This window comes from Amblyraja radiata, chromosome 10 (genome assembly GCF_010909765.2).
Source record: "Amblyraja radiata isolate CabotCenter1 chromosome 10, sAmbRad1.1.pri, whole genome shotgun sequence".
Lineage (NCBI taxonomy): Eukaryota > Metazoa > Chordata > Chondrichthyes > Rajiformes > Rajidae > Amblyraja > Amblyraja radiata.
The window spans coordinates 53,253,826-53,272,831 of record NC_045965.1 but is presented as its reverse complement, the minus strand read 5'-3'; the positions used below and the strand labels follow the sequence as shown (position 1 = coordinate 53,272,831).

The window sequence follows — 19,006 nt, the reverse complement described above, 5'->3', positions numbered from 1 at the left end:
TAGAACACCCATAAATGTTAAAATTCAAGAAACGACACAGTGCTGAAGTAACTAAACAGGTCAGGCAGCATCTCTGAAGAACAATTCAACCCTTTGCTTTATAAATGTAACATCAAAGTTTCATTATACATAATAAAGCAACAAACAATATGCATGTTAACAGATGTAAGACAATGGTGCACACTTATTTATACTAGTTCACATGATGCTGAGATGGGCAACAAAAGTTCATGAATGTCCATTAAACTGGTAATTTAATTGGATAAGTTTACTTACAACGCAATGAAAAACACAGAACCATCATTAATTTAAAAACATAACTTTTAGTTCATACTACATTTATTAGTATTTATAGACAAAGTTATATCAGTGAACATTTTTTTTCTATTAAGTTGTACTTACTAATCTAAAATCAAGAAAGTAATCCATAACTACAAACGTTGAACCTGCTTGCTATTCACAGCTAATGCCTGTTACTTTCACACGCTTTCGCTTCATGGGTTTGTTAACTTGTCGCACTGTTAATTTCACTGTTAACGAGCATTTGTGCTGCTTCTGGAAGTAAAACAAATGTAGTAAAGGGCCTGTCCCACTTGCCGATTTTTTTTTTCGGCGACTGCCGGCATCATATCAGTGTCGCCAAAAGGTTTTGAACATTTCAAAATCAAGCGGCGACAAAAAAAATGTTGCAACACTTGAAAAAAAACACGCGTCAATACATCACGCCGCGTCACGCCGCAAATTTTTCGGTGACCTGATACGTCAGTCAATGATGCCGGCAGTCGCCGAAAAAATCGCCAAGTGGGACAGGCCCCTAAGAGTTTTTTGAAGAAGTATTTAAGTTCTCTGCCTGATGAATCTTCGGTCCGGTGCATGACGAGCAAGAAATGACACTACGGTCATGAGAAAAAGATCAGGTGACATCAGCTTCAAGGTCAGAATCAATGGAGACAACATGCAGGCAGCATCTGGATGATCATCAAGTAAGACTAATTCCAACAAGTAACGTTATCAGAAATGTTAGGTTTCCACAGATGTAGATTGTCAATATCATCATTTTAAGCCTATGACCCTGTAATTGTAGGATTAAACAGTGAGTTCAAATTGAATGTACCTTCGTGTCATGTTACATGAAAATATTTGAAAGATTTATGTATTTCTGATGCTTCCAGCCATAATAAACATCTAAAGGTAACACTGTCTTACCTGCGGGTCAATCGATTCACTCGAATCCATTATCTCCAATTTATCCTCTTCTCGTTTCCGTGCTATGAAAAGTTGAAGTCAAAATTCATATTCAGCGTGATTCGTAGATGTTTAAGGTACATAAGGTAAGGTAGGAATAAGTGGTAGGCCATTTGGGACTGAGATGAGGAAAAACTTTTCCACCCAGAGAGTTGTGAATCTGTGGAATTCTCTGCCACAGAAGGCAGTGAAAGCAAATTCACTGGATGTTTTCAAGAGAGTTAGATTTAGCTCTTAGGGCTAAGGGAATCAAGGGATATGGGGTAAAAAAAAAAAAATCGGGAACAGGGTACTGATTCTGGATGATCAGCCATGATCATTTTGAATGGCAGTGCTGGCTTGAAGGGCCGAATGGCCTACTCCTGCACCTTTTTTCTATGTTTCTATAGTAAGAACAATACAGCAACTTCACTCTCCTGTTATGTTACAACATTTCTGATTTGTCATTCAAATAAAAATAATTGGAAGAATTATGTCATTCCAATGTTTGTAAAAGAAGCCAGGGTATTTCATGGGAAAGTTAACAAATAAAAACAAAATGAAGATAGAAATGTTGCAGGAACTAAGCGGCTCAAGCAACATAGTGATGAAAATAAAATGATGTTGAGTAACATGAGATATCCAAGTAAACAACCAGATCTTGCGCAAAGAGGGGGTTTAAAGAGCAGCTTAAAAGAAGAAAAAAATTAGTTGAGTGGATAAACTGCAGTGTCAACAGTTGAAGATAGACCCATTATTCAGAAGCATGTGAAGCACTGAGTTGACTTCAGTTTATTGTCATGTGTATCGAAGTACAGTGAAAAGCTGTCAGCGGAAAGACAAAAAGTGTTATATATAAAGATTACTGAGAAATTCTTCCCATGATGGTAACACTAAATCAAATGTCCAGCAATGTCATTACATTGTCCATCTGTAATTCATTCCATTTAAGTCAGTGGAACTGTATTTAGGAGCTAGAGTACAAGGCACTGATGTGACAACATATTGTTTTTACTGTTATCAATGGGCGATTCATTCATAGAAATTGGACTTGAAAGTCTTTAGTTTTAGACTTTAGAGATACAGTGTGGAAACTGGCCCATTGGCTCATCGAGTCCACGCCGACCAGTGATCACACACCCCCCCCCCCCCCGTACACTAACACTCTCTTACACACTAGGGACAATTTACAATTTTATCAAAGCCAACTAACCTATGAACTTGTACATCTTTGAAGTGTGGGAGGAAACTGGAGCACCCGGAGAAAACCCACATGGTCACACGGAGAATGTACAAACTCGGTACAGGTAGCACCCGTAACCAGGATCGAGCCTGGTCTCTGTGCTGTAAGGTAGCAACTCTACCGCTGTGCCACCGTGCCGCCCTCATGGGCAGTCTTGAAAAATTGTGTATGAAAAGCCTTTTACAGGAGACGAACGAAGGGTTGATTTAGCATTGTGCTTTAAAATAAACACTGGACGAAGAACACTGCAAGAAATTAGCTAGGGATATCTTTAGGACTGATGCAGAGAGTGATTAACACGTTATTAGTTTTACTTGAAACTTTTATCGTGGGTTGCTTCTACATTTTAATATGAGTCAGGAACTTTCTAAATTTTTTAACATCCCTTTAGAAAAACACAGAAGTTCAGAATCCCAGTTATTTCTTAAATTCCCACACTAAAGTAAGAAACAATAGAATCAGCTACTAATGATATTTTAAAAAAAACCCAAACCTTTAGAAGTAATTATGTAATTATGTGCTTCCAGAATTAGTTCTGCTGCAACATGCCAAACTATGAATCCAACCATGACTAATGTATCCCAAGGGTTACGAAGATCCAGAGCTGGCAGATCCATTCCCAGAAAGATCGATCCAACTGTGTAAAGATTAAATTATTTATCAGCAATTCATCCTGGTTTGCAATTTTTACTGAGATATCTTTTATGATAATACCCAATGATGAAAGAAGAGACAGATGGACTAATACTATTTTCCACAATAATTCTGGATATATAATCCTAGTTGAGCACTTGTCTGCTACAAAAGGGCAACTTAAACTAATGGTACTACTGAAAAATACCTGATGTCAAAATAACATGGAGGAATGCTATGGAGGAAAAAAATCCCATGATATTCACTACAATTCCACAATGTGTAAACAATAGAAAATGCTTTATGGTGCCATGGTCTTAAATTTAATTAAATTTTGTAGAGTTTTTCATTTGGGCATTGGCACCACTTTAAAAGCATATTCTATTTTGCTCCCCTTGTTTTTTTTTTAACATATTTCTTTAATGTTCTTTTGAAGAATAAATTTCTATATTTAGAGGTCATGGCCCATAACAAATCAGTTTGTAAGTTGATCATTCGTTGTGGAATTAATGGAATCACGTTAACATGTTCAATATTCTCTCACTCATGTGGAAAGTTTCCATGCTGCATATAGAAGATCAATTGCATATCAGGTTTCAGAACTCCTCCGTGAAGCAGGTGGACACCCCCTCCTTTTTCCTTTCTTCTCCCTCCCCCCACCCCCATCAGTCTGAAGAAGGGTTTCAGCCCAAAACGTTGCCTATTTCCTTCGCTCCATAGATGCTGCTGCACCCGCTGAGTTTCTCCAGCATTTTTGTGTAAGCACGTGGACATTTATGTCCACTAAAATATCAAATCACTGGTCCTGTACACCAATGTGCATTCTAGCCCATTTGTAGTCAGTCAATACACCTAAAAGATATCAAGATCTACAACAAAAAAGTCTTTATTCAATGAAAATCATTTTTTATGCAAACTTACCTGCGATTATTCTAGCAAATGTGCCTGTAGCCCAATGTAACCAGTTAAAGAGATATCGCCTACAGAAAATAAATATTAAAATAAACCAGTTATAAAACCGAGGGTCAAGTGTTTTGCAATTTTAAAACGTGGACTTTATTTCTCTTTGGAGTTAGGTTAAAGTTCATGTTCATAAGTGATAGGAGCAGAATTAGGACATTTGGCCCATCAGGTCCACACCACCATTCAATCATGGCTGATCTATCTCTCCCTCATAACCCAATTCTCCTGCCTTGTCCCCTTAACTCCTGACACTCACACTAATCAAAGTATTTAGCATTCTTTGAATTTTATTTCTAATTGTCAAAAAATGGTGTTAGAAAAGACTTGGAAAATATCATTAAAATTATTGGTGGACCTACCTGGCAGCACATGGATTGGGTCTGAAGATTGCCATGATCGGCTGAAGAATCACCAGGATAAGGATCATACAGCCAAAGTATGGATGGACGCCTGCAAACTGTAAGTAAACAGAGGTTCATGTGCCAACATTACAATTGCTAAACATACCAAGTAATACAGAAGTCCCTCAAGAACTGAATGTGTAAGAAGCTTATGATTACTGAAAATACTTTGGAATGTTTCCATTACCATACCACAGTATTCCACCTAATTAGAAATGCTGACTTACGTGGCTCCAGCCTCCTCGGTAAAGAAAAGGAAGTATAAACCCAATGCATGTAAACAACACCGTGGCTGCCATCAGAATCCTGTGCACCTAATACAAGAAAGGATATACAAGTGATAATGATGCAGAACAATAACTCTAGATTAATTCTCTCATTGCCAAACTGCATGTCTGTGTGACCAGAACATTATATATGGTGTAGAAAGGAACTGCAGATGCTGGTTTACACCAAAAACAGACACAAAAAGCTGGAGTAACTCAACGGAACAGGCAGCATCTCTGGATAGAAGGAATGGATGATGTTTCGGGTCGAGACCTTTCTTCAGTTTGAAGAAGGGTCTCGACCCGAAACGTCACCCATTCCTTCTAGCCAGAGATGCTGCCTGTCCCGCTGAGTTACTCCAGCATTTTGTGTCTGTCTTCACATGATATATGGTAACAGCAACCATAGTCAGAGCATCGATACATCAACCCCAAGCTGCCAATATCTCATTATAAGTTCACTCGTCATAGGGGCAAAATTAGGCCATTCTGCCAATCGAGTCTACTTCGCAATTCAATCATGGCTGATCTATATTCTCCTCTCAACCTAATTCTTCTGCCTTCTCCCCATAACCCTTGGCAACGATACTATAAAAAAACCTGTCAATCTCCACCTTAAAAATGCCCAATGACGTCCTCCACAGCCATCTGTGTATAATTCTGTTATTCTGTTTATAATGATATATATGCATCCTAAATTTATTAATGAAGCAACACGTATCAGTAAATCTCTTGCGAATATCAATGAACTTCATTTTATTGAGAAACTCAAGCTGATCTATGCAGAAAGAATTGTTTAAAAGTTCTGTTCTGTTATCGATTCCTCTTTATTAAGTATTTTTACAAAGAATAATCAACTTTTATTGAAATTAAAATATACCTCCACCTGAAATTGAGGGAGACAAGCATTTTACAGATTGCTTTAACTGCTGAATTTTATTGAGAAATCTATGTTGATGGATCAAGATCTGTGGACCAAAACATTGCCATAATTGAAAAAGGTTATGAATTGAATCAAAGTGAGAAGGTTTTCAGGGGCTAAAAATTGCAAGATGGACTCAGGACAGAGTCTCAGGATAAGAAATTGAAATAAGAAGTGTTCTGAATCTTTGGACTTCTCTTCTCCAAATCATTCAAGTTCCTCTGTTATTGAGACTAAAATTGATGACAGTTTCGACATTAAGAGAAACATAGAAAATAGGTGCAGGAGTAGGCCATTCGGCCCTTCGAGCCTGCACCGCCATTCAATATGATCATGGCTGATCATCCAACTCAGTATCCTGTACCTGCCTTCTCTCCATACCCCCTGATCCCTTTAGCCACAAGGGCCACATCCAACTCCCTCTTAAATATAGCCAATGAACTGGCCTCAACTACCTTCTGTGGCAGAGAGTTCCAGAGATTCACCACTCTGTGTAAAAAATGTGTTTCTCATCTCGGTCCTAAAGGATTTCCCCTCTATCCTTAAGCTGTGACCGCTTGTCCTGGACTTCCCCAACATCGGGAACAATCTTCCTGCATCTAGCATGTCCAACCCCTTAAGAATTTTGTAAGTTTCTATAAGATCCCCCCTCAATTTCCTAAATTCTAGCGAGTACAAGCCGAGTCTATCCAGTCTTTCTTCATATGAAAGTCCTGACATCCCAGGAATCAGTCTGGTGAACCTTCTCTGCACTCCCTCTATGGCAATAATGTCCTTCCTCAGATTTGGAGACCAAAACTGTACGCAATACTCCAGGTGTGGTCTCACCAAGACCCTGTACAACTGCAGTAGAACCTCCCTGCTCCTATACTCAAATCCTTTTGCTATGAATGCTAACATACCATTCGCTTTCTTCACTGCCTGCTGCACCTGCATGCCTACTTTCAATGACTGGTGTACCATGACACCCAGATCTCGTTGCATCTCCCCTTTTCCTAATCGGCCACCATTTAGATAATAGTCTGCTTTCCTGTTTTTGCCACCAAAGTGGATAACCTCACATTTATCCACATTATACTGCATCTGCCTTGCATTTGCCTACTCACCCAGCCTATCCAAGTCACCTTGCAGCCTCCTAGCATCCTCCTCACAGCTAACACTGCCTCCAGCTTAGTGTCATCCGCAAACTTGGAGATGTTGCATTCAATTCCCTCGTCCAAATTATTAATATATATTGTAAATAGCTGGGGTCCCAGCACTGAGCCTTGCGGTACCCCACTAGTCACTGCCTGCCATTGTGAAAAGGACCCGTTTACTCCTACTCTTTGATTCCTGTTTGCCAGCCAGTTCTCTATCCACATCAATAATGAACCCCCAATACCGTGTGCTTTAAGTTTGAAGGATATGATTGGAAGGATATGAAAGGATATGATTGGAGACACAAGGTGCTGCAGATGTCGGTTTACCAAACGTGACACAATGTGCTGGCGTAACTCAGCAGGTCAGGCAGCGTCTCTGGAGAATGTGGATAGGCGGCGTTTTAGGGTCGAGATGGCCCCAACCTGAAACGTCACCCATCCACATTCACAAGAGATGCTGCCTGACTCGTTGAGTTACTCCAGAACCTTGTGTCATGAAAGGATATGAGAATCAGGCAGGAAAGAAAACAAGATGGAGGGTCATTTAATTGAATAGCAGAGTCAAATTCCCAACCCCTGCTTCTGTTTCTTGAAGAAGGAATGTATTGTGGCAGAAAACTGAAGTGTGATTTTGAGAAATGTGAAACTATAACCACAAGGTGGAGAAACCAGCTGCATTATAATGTTCATTAGGGAGCACAACTCTTGTTGGTGGCTCAGTGATTCAGCAGGTCAGAGTAACAGTTTGAATCCTGGGGTTACTAATGCAAAATTATTGGGTTAATCAAAAGTTCATCATTATGCAACCAAAATTAAAACTATTGCCCCTGTCCCACTTAGGAAACCTGAACGGAAACCTCTGGAGACTTTGCGCCCCACCCAAGGTTTCCGTGCGGTTCCCGGAGGTTTTTGTCAGTCTCCCTACCTGCTTCCACTACCTGCAACCTCCTGCAACCTCCGGCAACCGCCTGCAACCACCGGGAACCGCACGGAAACCTTGGGTGGGGCGCAAAGTCTCCAGCGGTTTCCGTTCAGGTTTCCTAAGTGGGACAGGGGCATTAGGATACTTGAATGTTGGCATCAATCATGCGTCAGATGCCATTGTATCATGGCCTCTGTTGATCTGGCACAATGGATAATCCAGAAAGGTTCTGGAGCCAAGAGTGCCTGAGAATCGGTGGTGGATCTGTATAGGGTTTATCAGTATGTGCAATGATATGAGTGGTGCAATATTGTCACTTTCTAAATAGTCAAGTAGTTATGCAAACTGGTAGAGTTGCTGCCTCACAGCACCAGAAACCTGGTTTTGATCCTAACCTCTGGTACTGCCTGTGTGGAGTTTGCATGTTCTCCCTGCGGCCATGTGAGTTTCCACTGGGTGCTCCATTTCCTTCCACATCTCAAAGACGTGTGGGTTTGTAGATTAATTGTAGTCTATAACTTGCTCCTAGTGTGTAGGGAATGGATGAGATAACATAGAACTGGTGTTAATGGGTGATCGATGGTCTGCGTGGGCTTGGTGGGCAAAAAGGCCTGTTTCCTTGCTGTATCTCTAAACTAAACTTGATAGATAGGATGTGGAGAGGATGTTTCCACTAGTGGAAGAGTCTAGGACCAGAGGCCATAGCCTCAGAATAAAAGGATACACCTTTAGACAGGAGATGAGGAGGAATTTCTTTAGTCAGAGTGTGGTGAATCTGTGGAATTCATTGGCTGTCAATGGATATTTTTAAGGCGGAGATTGACAGATTCTTGATTGGTACGGGGATCAGAGGTAGGGGAATGGGGTTGAGAGGGAAAGATTGATCATCCATGCTTGAATGGCGGTGTAGACTTGATGGGCCGAATCGCCTTTTCTTACTAATAGAATTTATGAATATACCCATACATCAAATATATGGATTACAGATTATATCAATAACATAATATCTATGATCAAGCAATGCTGATTAACTGAAGCAACATTATTACGTACCTGAAACCAGATCTTTTGCCCAAACATTGTGGTAGTTGGCCACACAGATTTAAAGAATCGAGCTACGATAACACCGATATTAGATGTAGTAATCCATGCAATAAACATTAAGGATCCTAAGAGGTAAAAATAATAAAGATGGACATATAATATTATACTGAAAATATAAGCTGAAAGGAATCATTATTAATGAGCAAAAGGCTCAATATTTCTCAGTCTGAGGAAGGGACTTGACTCGAAATGTCACCTATTCCTTTTCTCCAGAGATGCTGCCTGAACCAGAGTGACTCCAGTATTTTGTGTCTACTTTGGTGAAAACCAGCATCTGCAGTTCCTTCCTACGTACTCAATAACATACTCAATATTTATTGTCCTTGTGCCTAGACATCTTCATTACTTTGCTGAGATTAATCATTTGTGGTACTGCTCCCTCATTAATAAAATATTCCATAACTTAATGATTGAATGCATAAATTGGATGGGTTTTCAAATATATATTAAAAACAGGTTATCCACTTTGGTGGCAAGAACAGGAAGGCAGATTATTATCTGAATGCTGTCAGATTAGGAGAAGGGGAGGTGGAACGAGACCTGGGTGTGCTTGTACATCAGTCACTGAAAGTAAGCATGTATGTAGAGCAGGCAGAGAAAAAAGCTAATGGCATGTTGGCCTTCATTGCGAGAGGATTTGAGTTTAGGAGCAAGGAGGTCCTACTGCAGTTGTGCAGGGCCCTGGTGAGACCGCACCTGAAGTATTGTGTGCAATTTTGGTCTCCTAATTTGAGGAAGGACATTATTGCTATTGAGTGAGTGCAGCGTTGGTTCACCAGAGAGGGGTTCTTGCATAAACATATAAAATTCTTAGAGGATTGGACAGGGTAGATGCAGGAAAAATGTTCCTGATATTTGGGGAGTCCAGAACCAGGGGTCACAGTTTAAGAATAAGTGGTTGGCCATTTAGGATTAAGATGAGGAAAAACTTTTTCACCTAATGAGTTGAATCTGTGGAATTCTCTGCCAAAGGAGGCAGTGGAGGCTTTCAAGAGTTAGATTTAGCTCTTAGGGCTAAGGGAATCAAGAGATATGGGGGAAAAGCAGGAACGGGATACTGATTTTGGATAATCAGCCATGATCATATTGAATGGCGGTGCTAGTTCGAACGGCCAAATGGCCTACTCCTGCACCTATTTTCTATGTTTCTATGTTCTATGTTTCTAAATACCACTACTTGGTGTCTTGACATCATGTTTGACACTGACATTGTAGGCCGAATGGCCTGTTGTTATGCTGTACTCTTCGATGATCAGTGATGTTGGTATCCAGTCAACTTTTGTTTCAGTGACATAAAGTAGCAGTTTAACTAAATTAGAAATGGACGGAGGCATCTTAACATTTTGAAGAGCTATGGGAAGAAATCTGGGGGCACCGAGCATCTTTTTCCAATGCCGTTGCTACATTGCCAGAGGTTTCAATGATCGAGGTTTGCCAAACATCACTCCATTGGAGTCCTGCACCTCGGCAGCGTGGAAACAAGCCCTCCAGCCCACCTTCTCCAAGCTGACTAAGTTGGCGTAATGGGCTAGCTCCATTTGCCCCATAGACCTCTAAACCCATCCTTTCCATGTATATGTCCAAATGTACTAAAACTCATCATTGTATGTGCTTCTATGGCAGGAGCAGCTCCTGCCATAGATTATTGTTGCCCTCAATGCCAAAATCAAAAGATTATTGTTTCCCTCAATGCCAAGATCATTTGGTAAGATACAGATCTGAGAGGATCCAAAAACTAGGTATCAGAGCAAAGCACTGGAGCCTGATAGTCAAGTGTGGTGAGTAAGATGGGAATCATGAACCTTGCTGTCCTGAAGGAGTTTCATATTTTTTGCCCTTCTTCGGTTGGACTACAATCTTGCACCATTCTGTTGCTTTCCACTTCTCATTGTATTTATCACTACTGTATGTATACAATTTCTTCTGTGAGTTTCAAATGAATAAGGAATTTCATTGCACTCTGGTGCACACAACAGCAAACTACTCCGAATCTGAGTCATGGTGGGGGTCAACCATCCTGTTACAAACATTGTACACCTCTGTAAAGTTTTCTCTTAAGATTTTCACTACCCCACTCAGCCCACCAGTTCCCTCCCCATGTCATTAATAAGCTGTTGAGAACATTAGACTCACTGTAGACCCAATAGTGCCTGTATTACTAAACAACAGAATGGTCACAACCTCAGCCATGCCTTCCAGTGTGTCCTCAGACTGAGCATTGCTGAAAATATGAACAATTTATCAACAGGACAATTCTAGTCAAGTCAAAAAACAAAAGTGCTGGAAGAACCGAGCAGATCAGGCGGCAACTGTGGAGGGGATGGACAGATGTTTCAGGTGGGACCCTTCTTCAGACTGCAGGCACGTTGACTCAAACAAACCAAAAACATATAAATTATTCATAAATTGCACATAATGTTCTGCAATATAGTAAAAAGAAAAAAAAAAGAAAAAATAGCACAAACCACAATTAGAAAAAAATAATTTCCAAAATAAATTCTAACTTGACTAACCATCACAGAAAATGCTATATATTGAGAAACAAAGTAAAGATTTCAGGGTGGCACAGTGGTGGAGCTGCTGCCTTACAGTGACAAAGACCTGGGTTTGATCCTGACCACAGGTGCTGTCGGGATGGGGTTTATACGTTCACCCTGAGGCCACTGGGTTTTCTCCGGGTGCTCCGGTTTCCTCCAAAGACGTACAGGTATGTAGGTTAATTGGTTTCGGTAAAATTGTAAATAGTCGTTAGTTTGTAGCATAATGCTGGGGCTCATGTTGTCGACCTCCCCGTGGTGAGCCCTGTCAACTGACCACAGTCAGACGAACGACAACAAACAGAGACAGCAGCTCAGTTGCCACAGCTTGGCGCACCCTGCTGCAGCTGAATTCTGCCAATTCCGCCAATTCCCCCAACCCCCCACCCACCACATAAATCAAGCTAAAGAACACTAAAACACACATTTAACACGTACAATTAAAACACAAAGAAGGAAAGGACAGACAGACTATTGGCGAACCACCCGGTGGTTCATAACTTTAGGTTTGGGGTTAGTTTTATTATTATCACGTGTACAGTGAAAAGCTTTGTTTTCTATGCTGTCTGATTAAATCAGATAGTAGATACATGAATACAATCAAGCCAAACTCAAGTGTAATGGGTAGAGCAAAGAGAAAGATACAGGGTGCAGAATATAGTTCTCAAAATTGTAGTGCAATGGTACCAGAGGAAACGTCTAATGAAGTAGGTTGGACCCAAGATGTGCTCCCAAACTCCAAAGCACCAAGGTTCAATTCTGGCTATTGGTAGCAATGTTACAAAATGTTGAGATTTAAAAAATCAAGTCTGTAATTTATCCCATCAGATAAAGCATAAAAAGAAGTTTAATTTGACACCTAATTCACTTTCATATCTCATGTATTTAAAAAGTTATGGCCATTTTCATACTCGGAAATTAGCATCTTGTTCCCTATTGATTTTCTATGGACGTAACAAAAAAGCTGTGATCGTGGACAGTCAAAAGCCCATACCTTTCTTAAAAATTAAGAGAACTGAATGAAATTTTCAGTTATCATAGATTGAACCATTCTGAAACAAATATAAAATAATCTTACTTGGATGACCTGAAATTAAAGCATATAATTAGTTAGTTACCCAAGTGTAGCTAATTTCAAACTTCAATTACTAGATCTAAACATCTATCCATTTCTTAATAAATGATTAACATTTTTAAATAGCCTAAGTGTGCAAATAATATTCATAAATAATTCACAATAAAACATGATTTTTAAATCTCATTTACATTAATTTATAGGCCAAATGGAAGGAATTTAGTGTTCAATTGCTGTAAATTAAAGTCCATTTTAAATCAGCTTTCTAGTGGGATCCTGTGAACGCGCTGGTTTAGAACGTTCACATTGCGGTAGATTTGTGCCTCAAATGCCCAGAAAAATACTGCGGGATATAATGGGCCCAAATGAGCTACTCGCAATATTAAACTTTGTATAAAGGGATCTTAAGAAGCCCTTTTTTATGTAAAAATAAGCTACATACCTTCTGTGGTTTGCTCTATGAGACCCTGACGGCTGTCGGTGGTCGCGGGTTTAGAGATTGATTTTTAAACTACTATAACTATTATCCAAGGTCTTTAAAACTAATAATAGCTTTTGCGACGGGGTCTTCCAGCGATTTTTCGTTAATAATTAACTAGGCTGAACATCTTCGATTTGAACAGCCTAGAGAAAATCGCGTTTTAAACCCGCCCCCCTCTAAACGGCGCCAAAATCGCGCACACCCGCAGCGACAGATTTTCAGCGACGCTTCAGGTAGGCTTTGCAACATACGTACTATTGGTGCTGTATGTACATTCTCCCTGTGGCCACGAGGATTTTCCCCGGGTGAAACAAAGGTGTCTATTTATTGACCTTATATTGCTGGGATCAAAAGTAAAAAACTTTTTGGTGTCAAGGGTCATGGGAAGAAAGCAGGAGAATGAGGTTGAGAGGGAAAGATAGATCAGCCAACATTGAATGGCAGAGTAGGCTTAATGGGCTAAGTGGCGTAATTCTGCTACTAGAACTACTAAGCTGATGAACCTCAGAGAGTCAAATTTCCACATCGGTTGAAAGTGCTCGGTTGCAGTTTTGAGCTCAAAAATGGCCCTTATGTGTAGAATTATTATTTTCATGGAGGCCTCAGAGAATATTCTTCTTGAGAAGGTAGAAAGAGATATAACTGAGAGCCACAATATATAATGGAAGTTGCGAGAACTTACCGTGTGCCTTAATGTATCCTGGAGACCGCGAACCCTTCAGTTCTTTAGGAGAACCATGTAAATGGACTTTTCCCTGTGTAATCAGTGGTTGCTGATCATGTTTATGAATTCTCCCTTTAATAAGAATAAAGCAAACATAGTTATATTACATTTGTACATAAAACCTGCCAGTATATTGATACTTAGATGGTTAACACAATGTTGCAGGAACAGGCATCGTGAAGCTAATGATAATATATGATAAAATATAGATAATCAAAATAGTTCATAAGAATAAACAGAATAGTTCATAGGAATAAACGGGTCCCTGTCAAAATGGCACATAGTGGCGAGTGGAGTGCCGCAAGGCTCGGTGCCGGGGCAGCAACTATTTACAATATATATTAATGATTTAGATGAAGGGATTAAAAGTAACATTAGCAAATTTGCAGATGACACAAAGCTGGGTGACAGTGTGAACTGCGAATAGGATGCTAGGAGGTTGCAGGGTGACTTGGACAGGTTGTGTGAGTGGGCAGATGCATGGCCTGAAATACCGGGTGTCGGGGCGCGTCCCTTTCATGTTTTGAGAGGCAGCATCTATGGAGCGAAGGAAATAGGTGATGTTTCGGGCCGAAACCCTTCTTCAGACTGATGGGGGGTGGGGGGGGAGAAGGAAGGAAAAAGGGAGGAGGAGGAGCCCGAGGGTGGGGGGATGGGAGGAGACAGCTTGAGGGTTAAGGAAGGGGAGGAGACAGCAAGGGCTAGCAAAATTGGGAGAATTCAATGTTCATGCCATCCGGACGCAAGCAACCCAGGCGGAATATGAGGTGCTGTTCCTCCAATTTCCGGTGTTGCTCACTCTGGCAATGGAGGAGACCCAGGACAGAGAGGTCGGATTGGGAATGGGAGGGGGAGTTGAAGTGCTGATAATTGTTTTTGAGAAGTTTTTCAGGTCAATTAGCAAGCAGTAACACTAGCTATTGTCACTGGTATACATGGTGCAGGTGTGCTTAATTTATATTGTTTCAAAGCAGCAAACTCACCATTTACTGCTTTCCCTTCCGCTAGGAAAATGTAATATTGCCTGTCCAGGTCAAACCGTTCAATGTATTCCGGGAGCCGAATGTTTCTTCTGAATGAACACTGGGCCACCCCATCTTCCAACCTCCACGCCATGTCATTAATAGGAAACTACCAAAACATCATTATTGTTACAATTATTTACAAGCTGAGATATCTGGTGCGGTGATAAGCATTGAAAGCCCACAAAAACATGAAAAAATGTCCAGTAAGAAGAGTCTTTCCACTTATTAGGTTTACTTGTTTTAGATCTCGGTCTACAATTTTTAACTTATCATTTTTTAACTTATCTTTCCCTCCCATCTACTGCATCCCTATTTTAGGAAACATTGATTTCAAAGTAAATGATCTGTGCATCTTAAAACAACATCATACTGCACAGTTCAAGTTCAAGTTCAAATTTTATTTGGTCACATACACCTTTAGGTGTAGTGAAATTCTTTTTGCCATGTAGCACATAAAAAAAGAATACAACATGGCAGTAATAGATAGTTTCAACATCAAAACATCCCCCCACAATGGGAACCGCGCCGAATGGAGCTCAACTGGCGATCTCAACAAGAGATCCCAGGCTCCCGATGGAAAGTTCAGCGCCGCCGCCCACAGCCGCTCCACAGACCCGCAGCTCCGCAACGGACCCAGCTCCAGTTACCGGAGTTTCAGCGAAGTCACCGCCAGCCCCGCAATGGCGCTCCAGCGCTGCACTGCCGTCCTCCGACCCGCAGCTCCGCCGCCGCCGATGCCGAGCCGGTACCGCTGCCGCCGGTGCCGCCGCCGAGCCGGTGCCGCCGCCGAGCCGGTGCTGCCTCTGAGCCGGTGCCGCCGCCGCCGCCGATGCCGAAGCTCCAGGCGGTCCCCTCAGGAGACGCCGCTCCAGGCCCGCTGGTAGGCCGCGGGGACGGGTCGAAGCTGCAGCCCGGAGAAAAGCTGCATCTCCGACCAGGTAGGGACCCTGAAAATTAGTTTCCCCCTCCCCCCCCACACATAAAAAAGCTAGAACTCCTCAAAACAAAACACTAAACAGCTGCAGGTCAAATTCTTCCACTTAATTTTTTGTTGTTGAATGTTTTAGTAAACTTTTGTCTTCTTCTCAACTACCAACACACCCTCTTAAGCCTGAATCGTTTAACCTTTCCGGGAGGGTTTTCAACAACTCCACTGTTTTTGGAAGACAAGATTTTCTGACTCCAAAGAAGAATCAAATACACAGGACAAGATGTTAAGAAGTCCCTTGTGCCAATAGGTGGGGAGCATTTCATGACATTCGTTGATTGTTGAGAGTGGTAGACGCTCAACATCGGTGGGGGGCGGGGGGGGGGGATACGTATATCTTGGCCTGGGTAACCTTCAGGACAGTTGGGCACAGGACACATCATCAGTAGTGTACCCTTGCATCACTGGGTGTTTCGGCCTTTTAACACTATACACCCTCCACAAGGGCGGCCTGCTGCAGGATGATCAGCCCTCAGCGCGTGTCCCGTGTCAAACCGTCCCAAAGATTCACCCTGAAGTACTTGGGGCCCAGCATGGGTCTTTCCACTCGAGCCAAATCCACCGGCTGCTTCTTTCAGCCGCCTCTGAGAGTGATCTTATGGTCTTCCGCAGAGCCTGACCGGGGTTTCCAAGCTCCTTCAGCAGTCTGATGGTAGATGACGCAACAAATCCTCTGCATCCCACTTCAACTGGATAGACTTTGGTGTTCCAGCCACGCTGCGTTGCCTCTGCTGCAAGCTCTGCGTAGCGCAGCTTCTTACGCTCATAGGCCTCCTCAACAGAGTTCTCCCATGGAACTGTGAACTTTATGATGTAAGCAGTCTTCTGTGAAGGGGACCAGAACACCAAGTCTGGCCTGAGGTTGGTGGAAGCAATTTCAGGTGGAAAAATTAGTTGTCGGCCGATGTCCGCCAGCATCCTCCAGTCGCGGGCCCTGCATAGGTTTCCTTCTTCTGATCTGGTGGAAGGATGTTTAGATGTTTTCTGTCCTTCTCGGACAAAGGTTGTTGCCCTTAGGGGGGGGGGGGGGGGGGGGGGGGGGGGTTGCTTGCTCTCGGAGGCAAGGAGTTGGTCGCACACCGCCTGTTCTCAAGGGCTGATGCCAGGCTTTTTAGTACCTGATTATGCCGCCACATGTATCTCCCTTGCGTGAGGCTGGTCTTGCAGCCTACCATGATGTGTTTGAGGGTCGCTGGAGTTGGGCAGAGGGCACAGGTTGGATCCTCGCCGTACCACTGATGGAGGTTTTTTGGTGATGGAAGCACGTCATAAGTCGCTCTGATGATGAAGCTGATCTTGCTTGCTTCCATTTCCCATAGTTCTTTCCAGCTGATCTTCCTCCGCTCCACACCTTCCCACTGCATCCATTGCCCCTGTTTGGCAAGAGAGACCGCCTTTGCACTTCTTGCGGCCTCCTCCTGTTGCCGCACCTCCTCGACCACCAATGTCCTCCGCTCTGATGTTGTGGCCTTTCGCCAAGTTGGTTTACTTGTCGTAAGGCCAAAGCCTCCTCTTCCCTGCTGGACTTGCCCCACAATGTCTTTGTGTCTCAGGGCTGATGAAGCTTGCTGTACTGCATCAGATGGTGTCCACTTCCGGCCAGTTACTAGGGGCGGCGCAACAGCACTGATGGTCTTGTCTCTAGAGTCCCTCAGTGTCATCTGGAGTCTTACTTTAGAACACTTGTATTCCTCTGTTAGACTAGTGAGAGGTAGTTCCAGGACCCCTTTGCCATATAGGCCGATGTTAGTTAGACATCGTGGGACCCCGAGCCATTTCTTCGCGTATGAAGTTATGGTTCGCTCCATCTTCTCCACAGTTGTTATTGGGGCTTCATAAACGGTCAGTGGCCACATTGTCCGAGGAAGGAGTCCAAACTGTAGGCACCAGAGCTTCAGTTTCCCAGGCAGTAGGGTCTGATTGATGTTCTCCAGGCCGTTGACAATTTCTTGCCTTAGTTGTTGCACCTGCTCTTTGTCCTTGAGACTTGCGTTGTACCATCTGCCCAGGCTTTTAACTGGCTGTTCAGACACTGTTGGTATTGGGTCGTCACCGATACAGAACCTTGTGTCTCTAAGCACCCCCTTGACTATGGAGATGCTTCGAGATTTACTTGGTTTGATTTTCATTCGGGCCCACTTGATGTTCTCCTGCAGCTTTCCAAGTAGCCGCTTGGTGCATGCAGCAGTAGTGGTTAGTGTTGTCATGTCGTCCATGTATGCCCTGATGGGTGGCAGACGGAGCCCAGCCCTGGTTCGTTCACCGCCCACCACCCATTTTGAGGCCCTGATGATGACTTCCATGGCCATTGTAAAGGCCAAGGGTGAGACTGTGCAGCCTGCCATGATGCCTACTTCCAAGCACTGCCATGTGTACTGAAGTCAGCTGTTGTGAAGCACAGCTGCAGGTCTTGGAAATAGCTCTTGACCAGTGTGGTGATGAGCTCTGGTACATGGAAAAAGGCAAAAGATTCCCAAAGGAGTTCATGGGGAACTGAACCAAATGCATTGGCCAGATCGAGGAAGATCACATGTAGGTCTCTCTTCTCCTTCTTAGCTGCTTGGATCTGGTGCCAGATCATGCTTGTATGCTCCAAGCAGCCCGAAAATCCTGGAATTCCTGCTTTCTGTATAGATGTATCAATGTACTTGTTTGTTACCAGATAGGTGGACAGCCTTTGTGATACAATGCTGAAAAAGATTTTTCCCTCGACGTTGAGGGACATATTGGCCGGAATTGGCTGATGTCTGCCGCATCCTTTTCTTTAGGTATTAGCACGCCGCCGGCCCTTTGCCACGCCTTAGGTATTGTTTGCTTCTTCCACACCACCCTCATGAGCTTCCATAGAAAGCGTAACACATCCGGTGCGTTCTTATAGAGCTTGTATGGTACTCCGTTTGGCCCCGGAGCTGATGCTGCTCTTGCTCGCTGGACAGTGTTCTCTACCTCTTTTCATCTCGGAGAGCTGGTGTCCAGGTTGAATTCAGGTGGTTGAATAGGCGGGATGTCATGTGGGATGACTAACTGCTCATGCCTTTTCGCGTCTTGGTGGGCCTTTTCCAGGTGTTCCTCCAATTCCCGTTTTGATGTTTTCAAAGTTCCACTTTTTTCCTTTGCGAAGAGGTCTTTGATGAACTTGAAAGGGTCTTTGTAGAACCGTGTTCTTGTGTGTTCTTTCTTCTTGCGAAGTTTCCTCAAGTTCTCTGCTTTTCGCAAGGTTGCCAATCGGCTCTTGATGTCCTCTTGGAGTAGCATGAGACCTTCTCTCTCTGCGTCAGTTGCTTTTTTCCATTGCTTTTTCAACTGTCTCCTCTCTCTGATTAGCCTCTCGATCTCCTGCTGCCTCCTGGACTTGATTG

At 42.8% G+C, this 19,006-nt stretch overlaps 1 protein-coding gene across 5 annotated transcripts in view; it reads right to left on the bottom strand.

Moving 5' to 3' along the window:
- Positions 1–732: 732 nt before the first annotated feature.
- Positions 733–19,006, bottom strand: part of frrs1 (ferric chelate reductase 1) — a 45,314-nt gene continuing 27,040 nt past the window's right edge. For all 5 annotated transcript variants that reach the window (XM_033028874.1, XM_033028876.1, XM_033028871.1 and 2 more), the window contains 9 exons: positions 14,618–14,765; positions 13,593–13,706; positions 8,767–8,882; positions 4,692–4,778; positions 4,423–4,520; positions 4,022–4,080; positions 2,961–3,104; positions 1,207–1,268; positions 733–1,072 (listed from right to left, as the gene is read on the bottom strand). In XM_033028874.1, the coding sequence (XP_032884765.1) occupies positions 980–1,072; positions 1,207–1,268; positions 2,961–3,104; positions 4,022–4,080; positions 4,423–4,520; positions 4,692–4,778; positions 8,767–8,882; positions 13,593–13,706; positions 14,618–14,765 (921 nt within the window). In that variant the 3' untranslated portion in view covers positions 733–979. The remainder of the gene's footprint in view (positions 1,073–1,206; positions 1,269–2,960; positions 3,105–4,021; positions 4,081–4,422; positions 4,521–4,691; positions 4,779–8,766; positions 8,883–13,592; positions 13,707–14,617; positions 14,766–19,006) is intronic.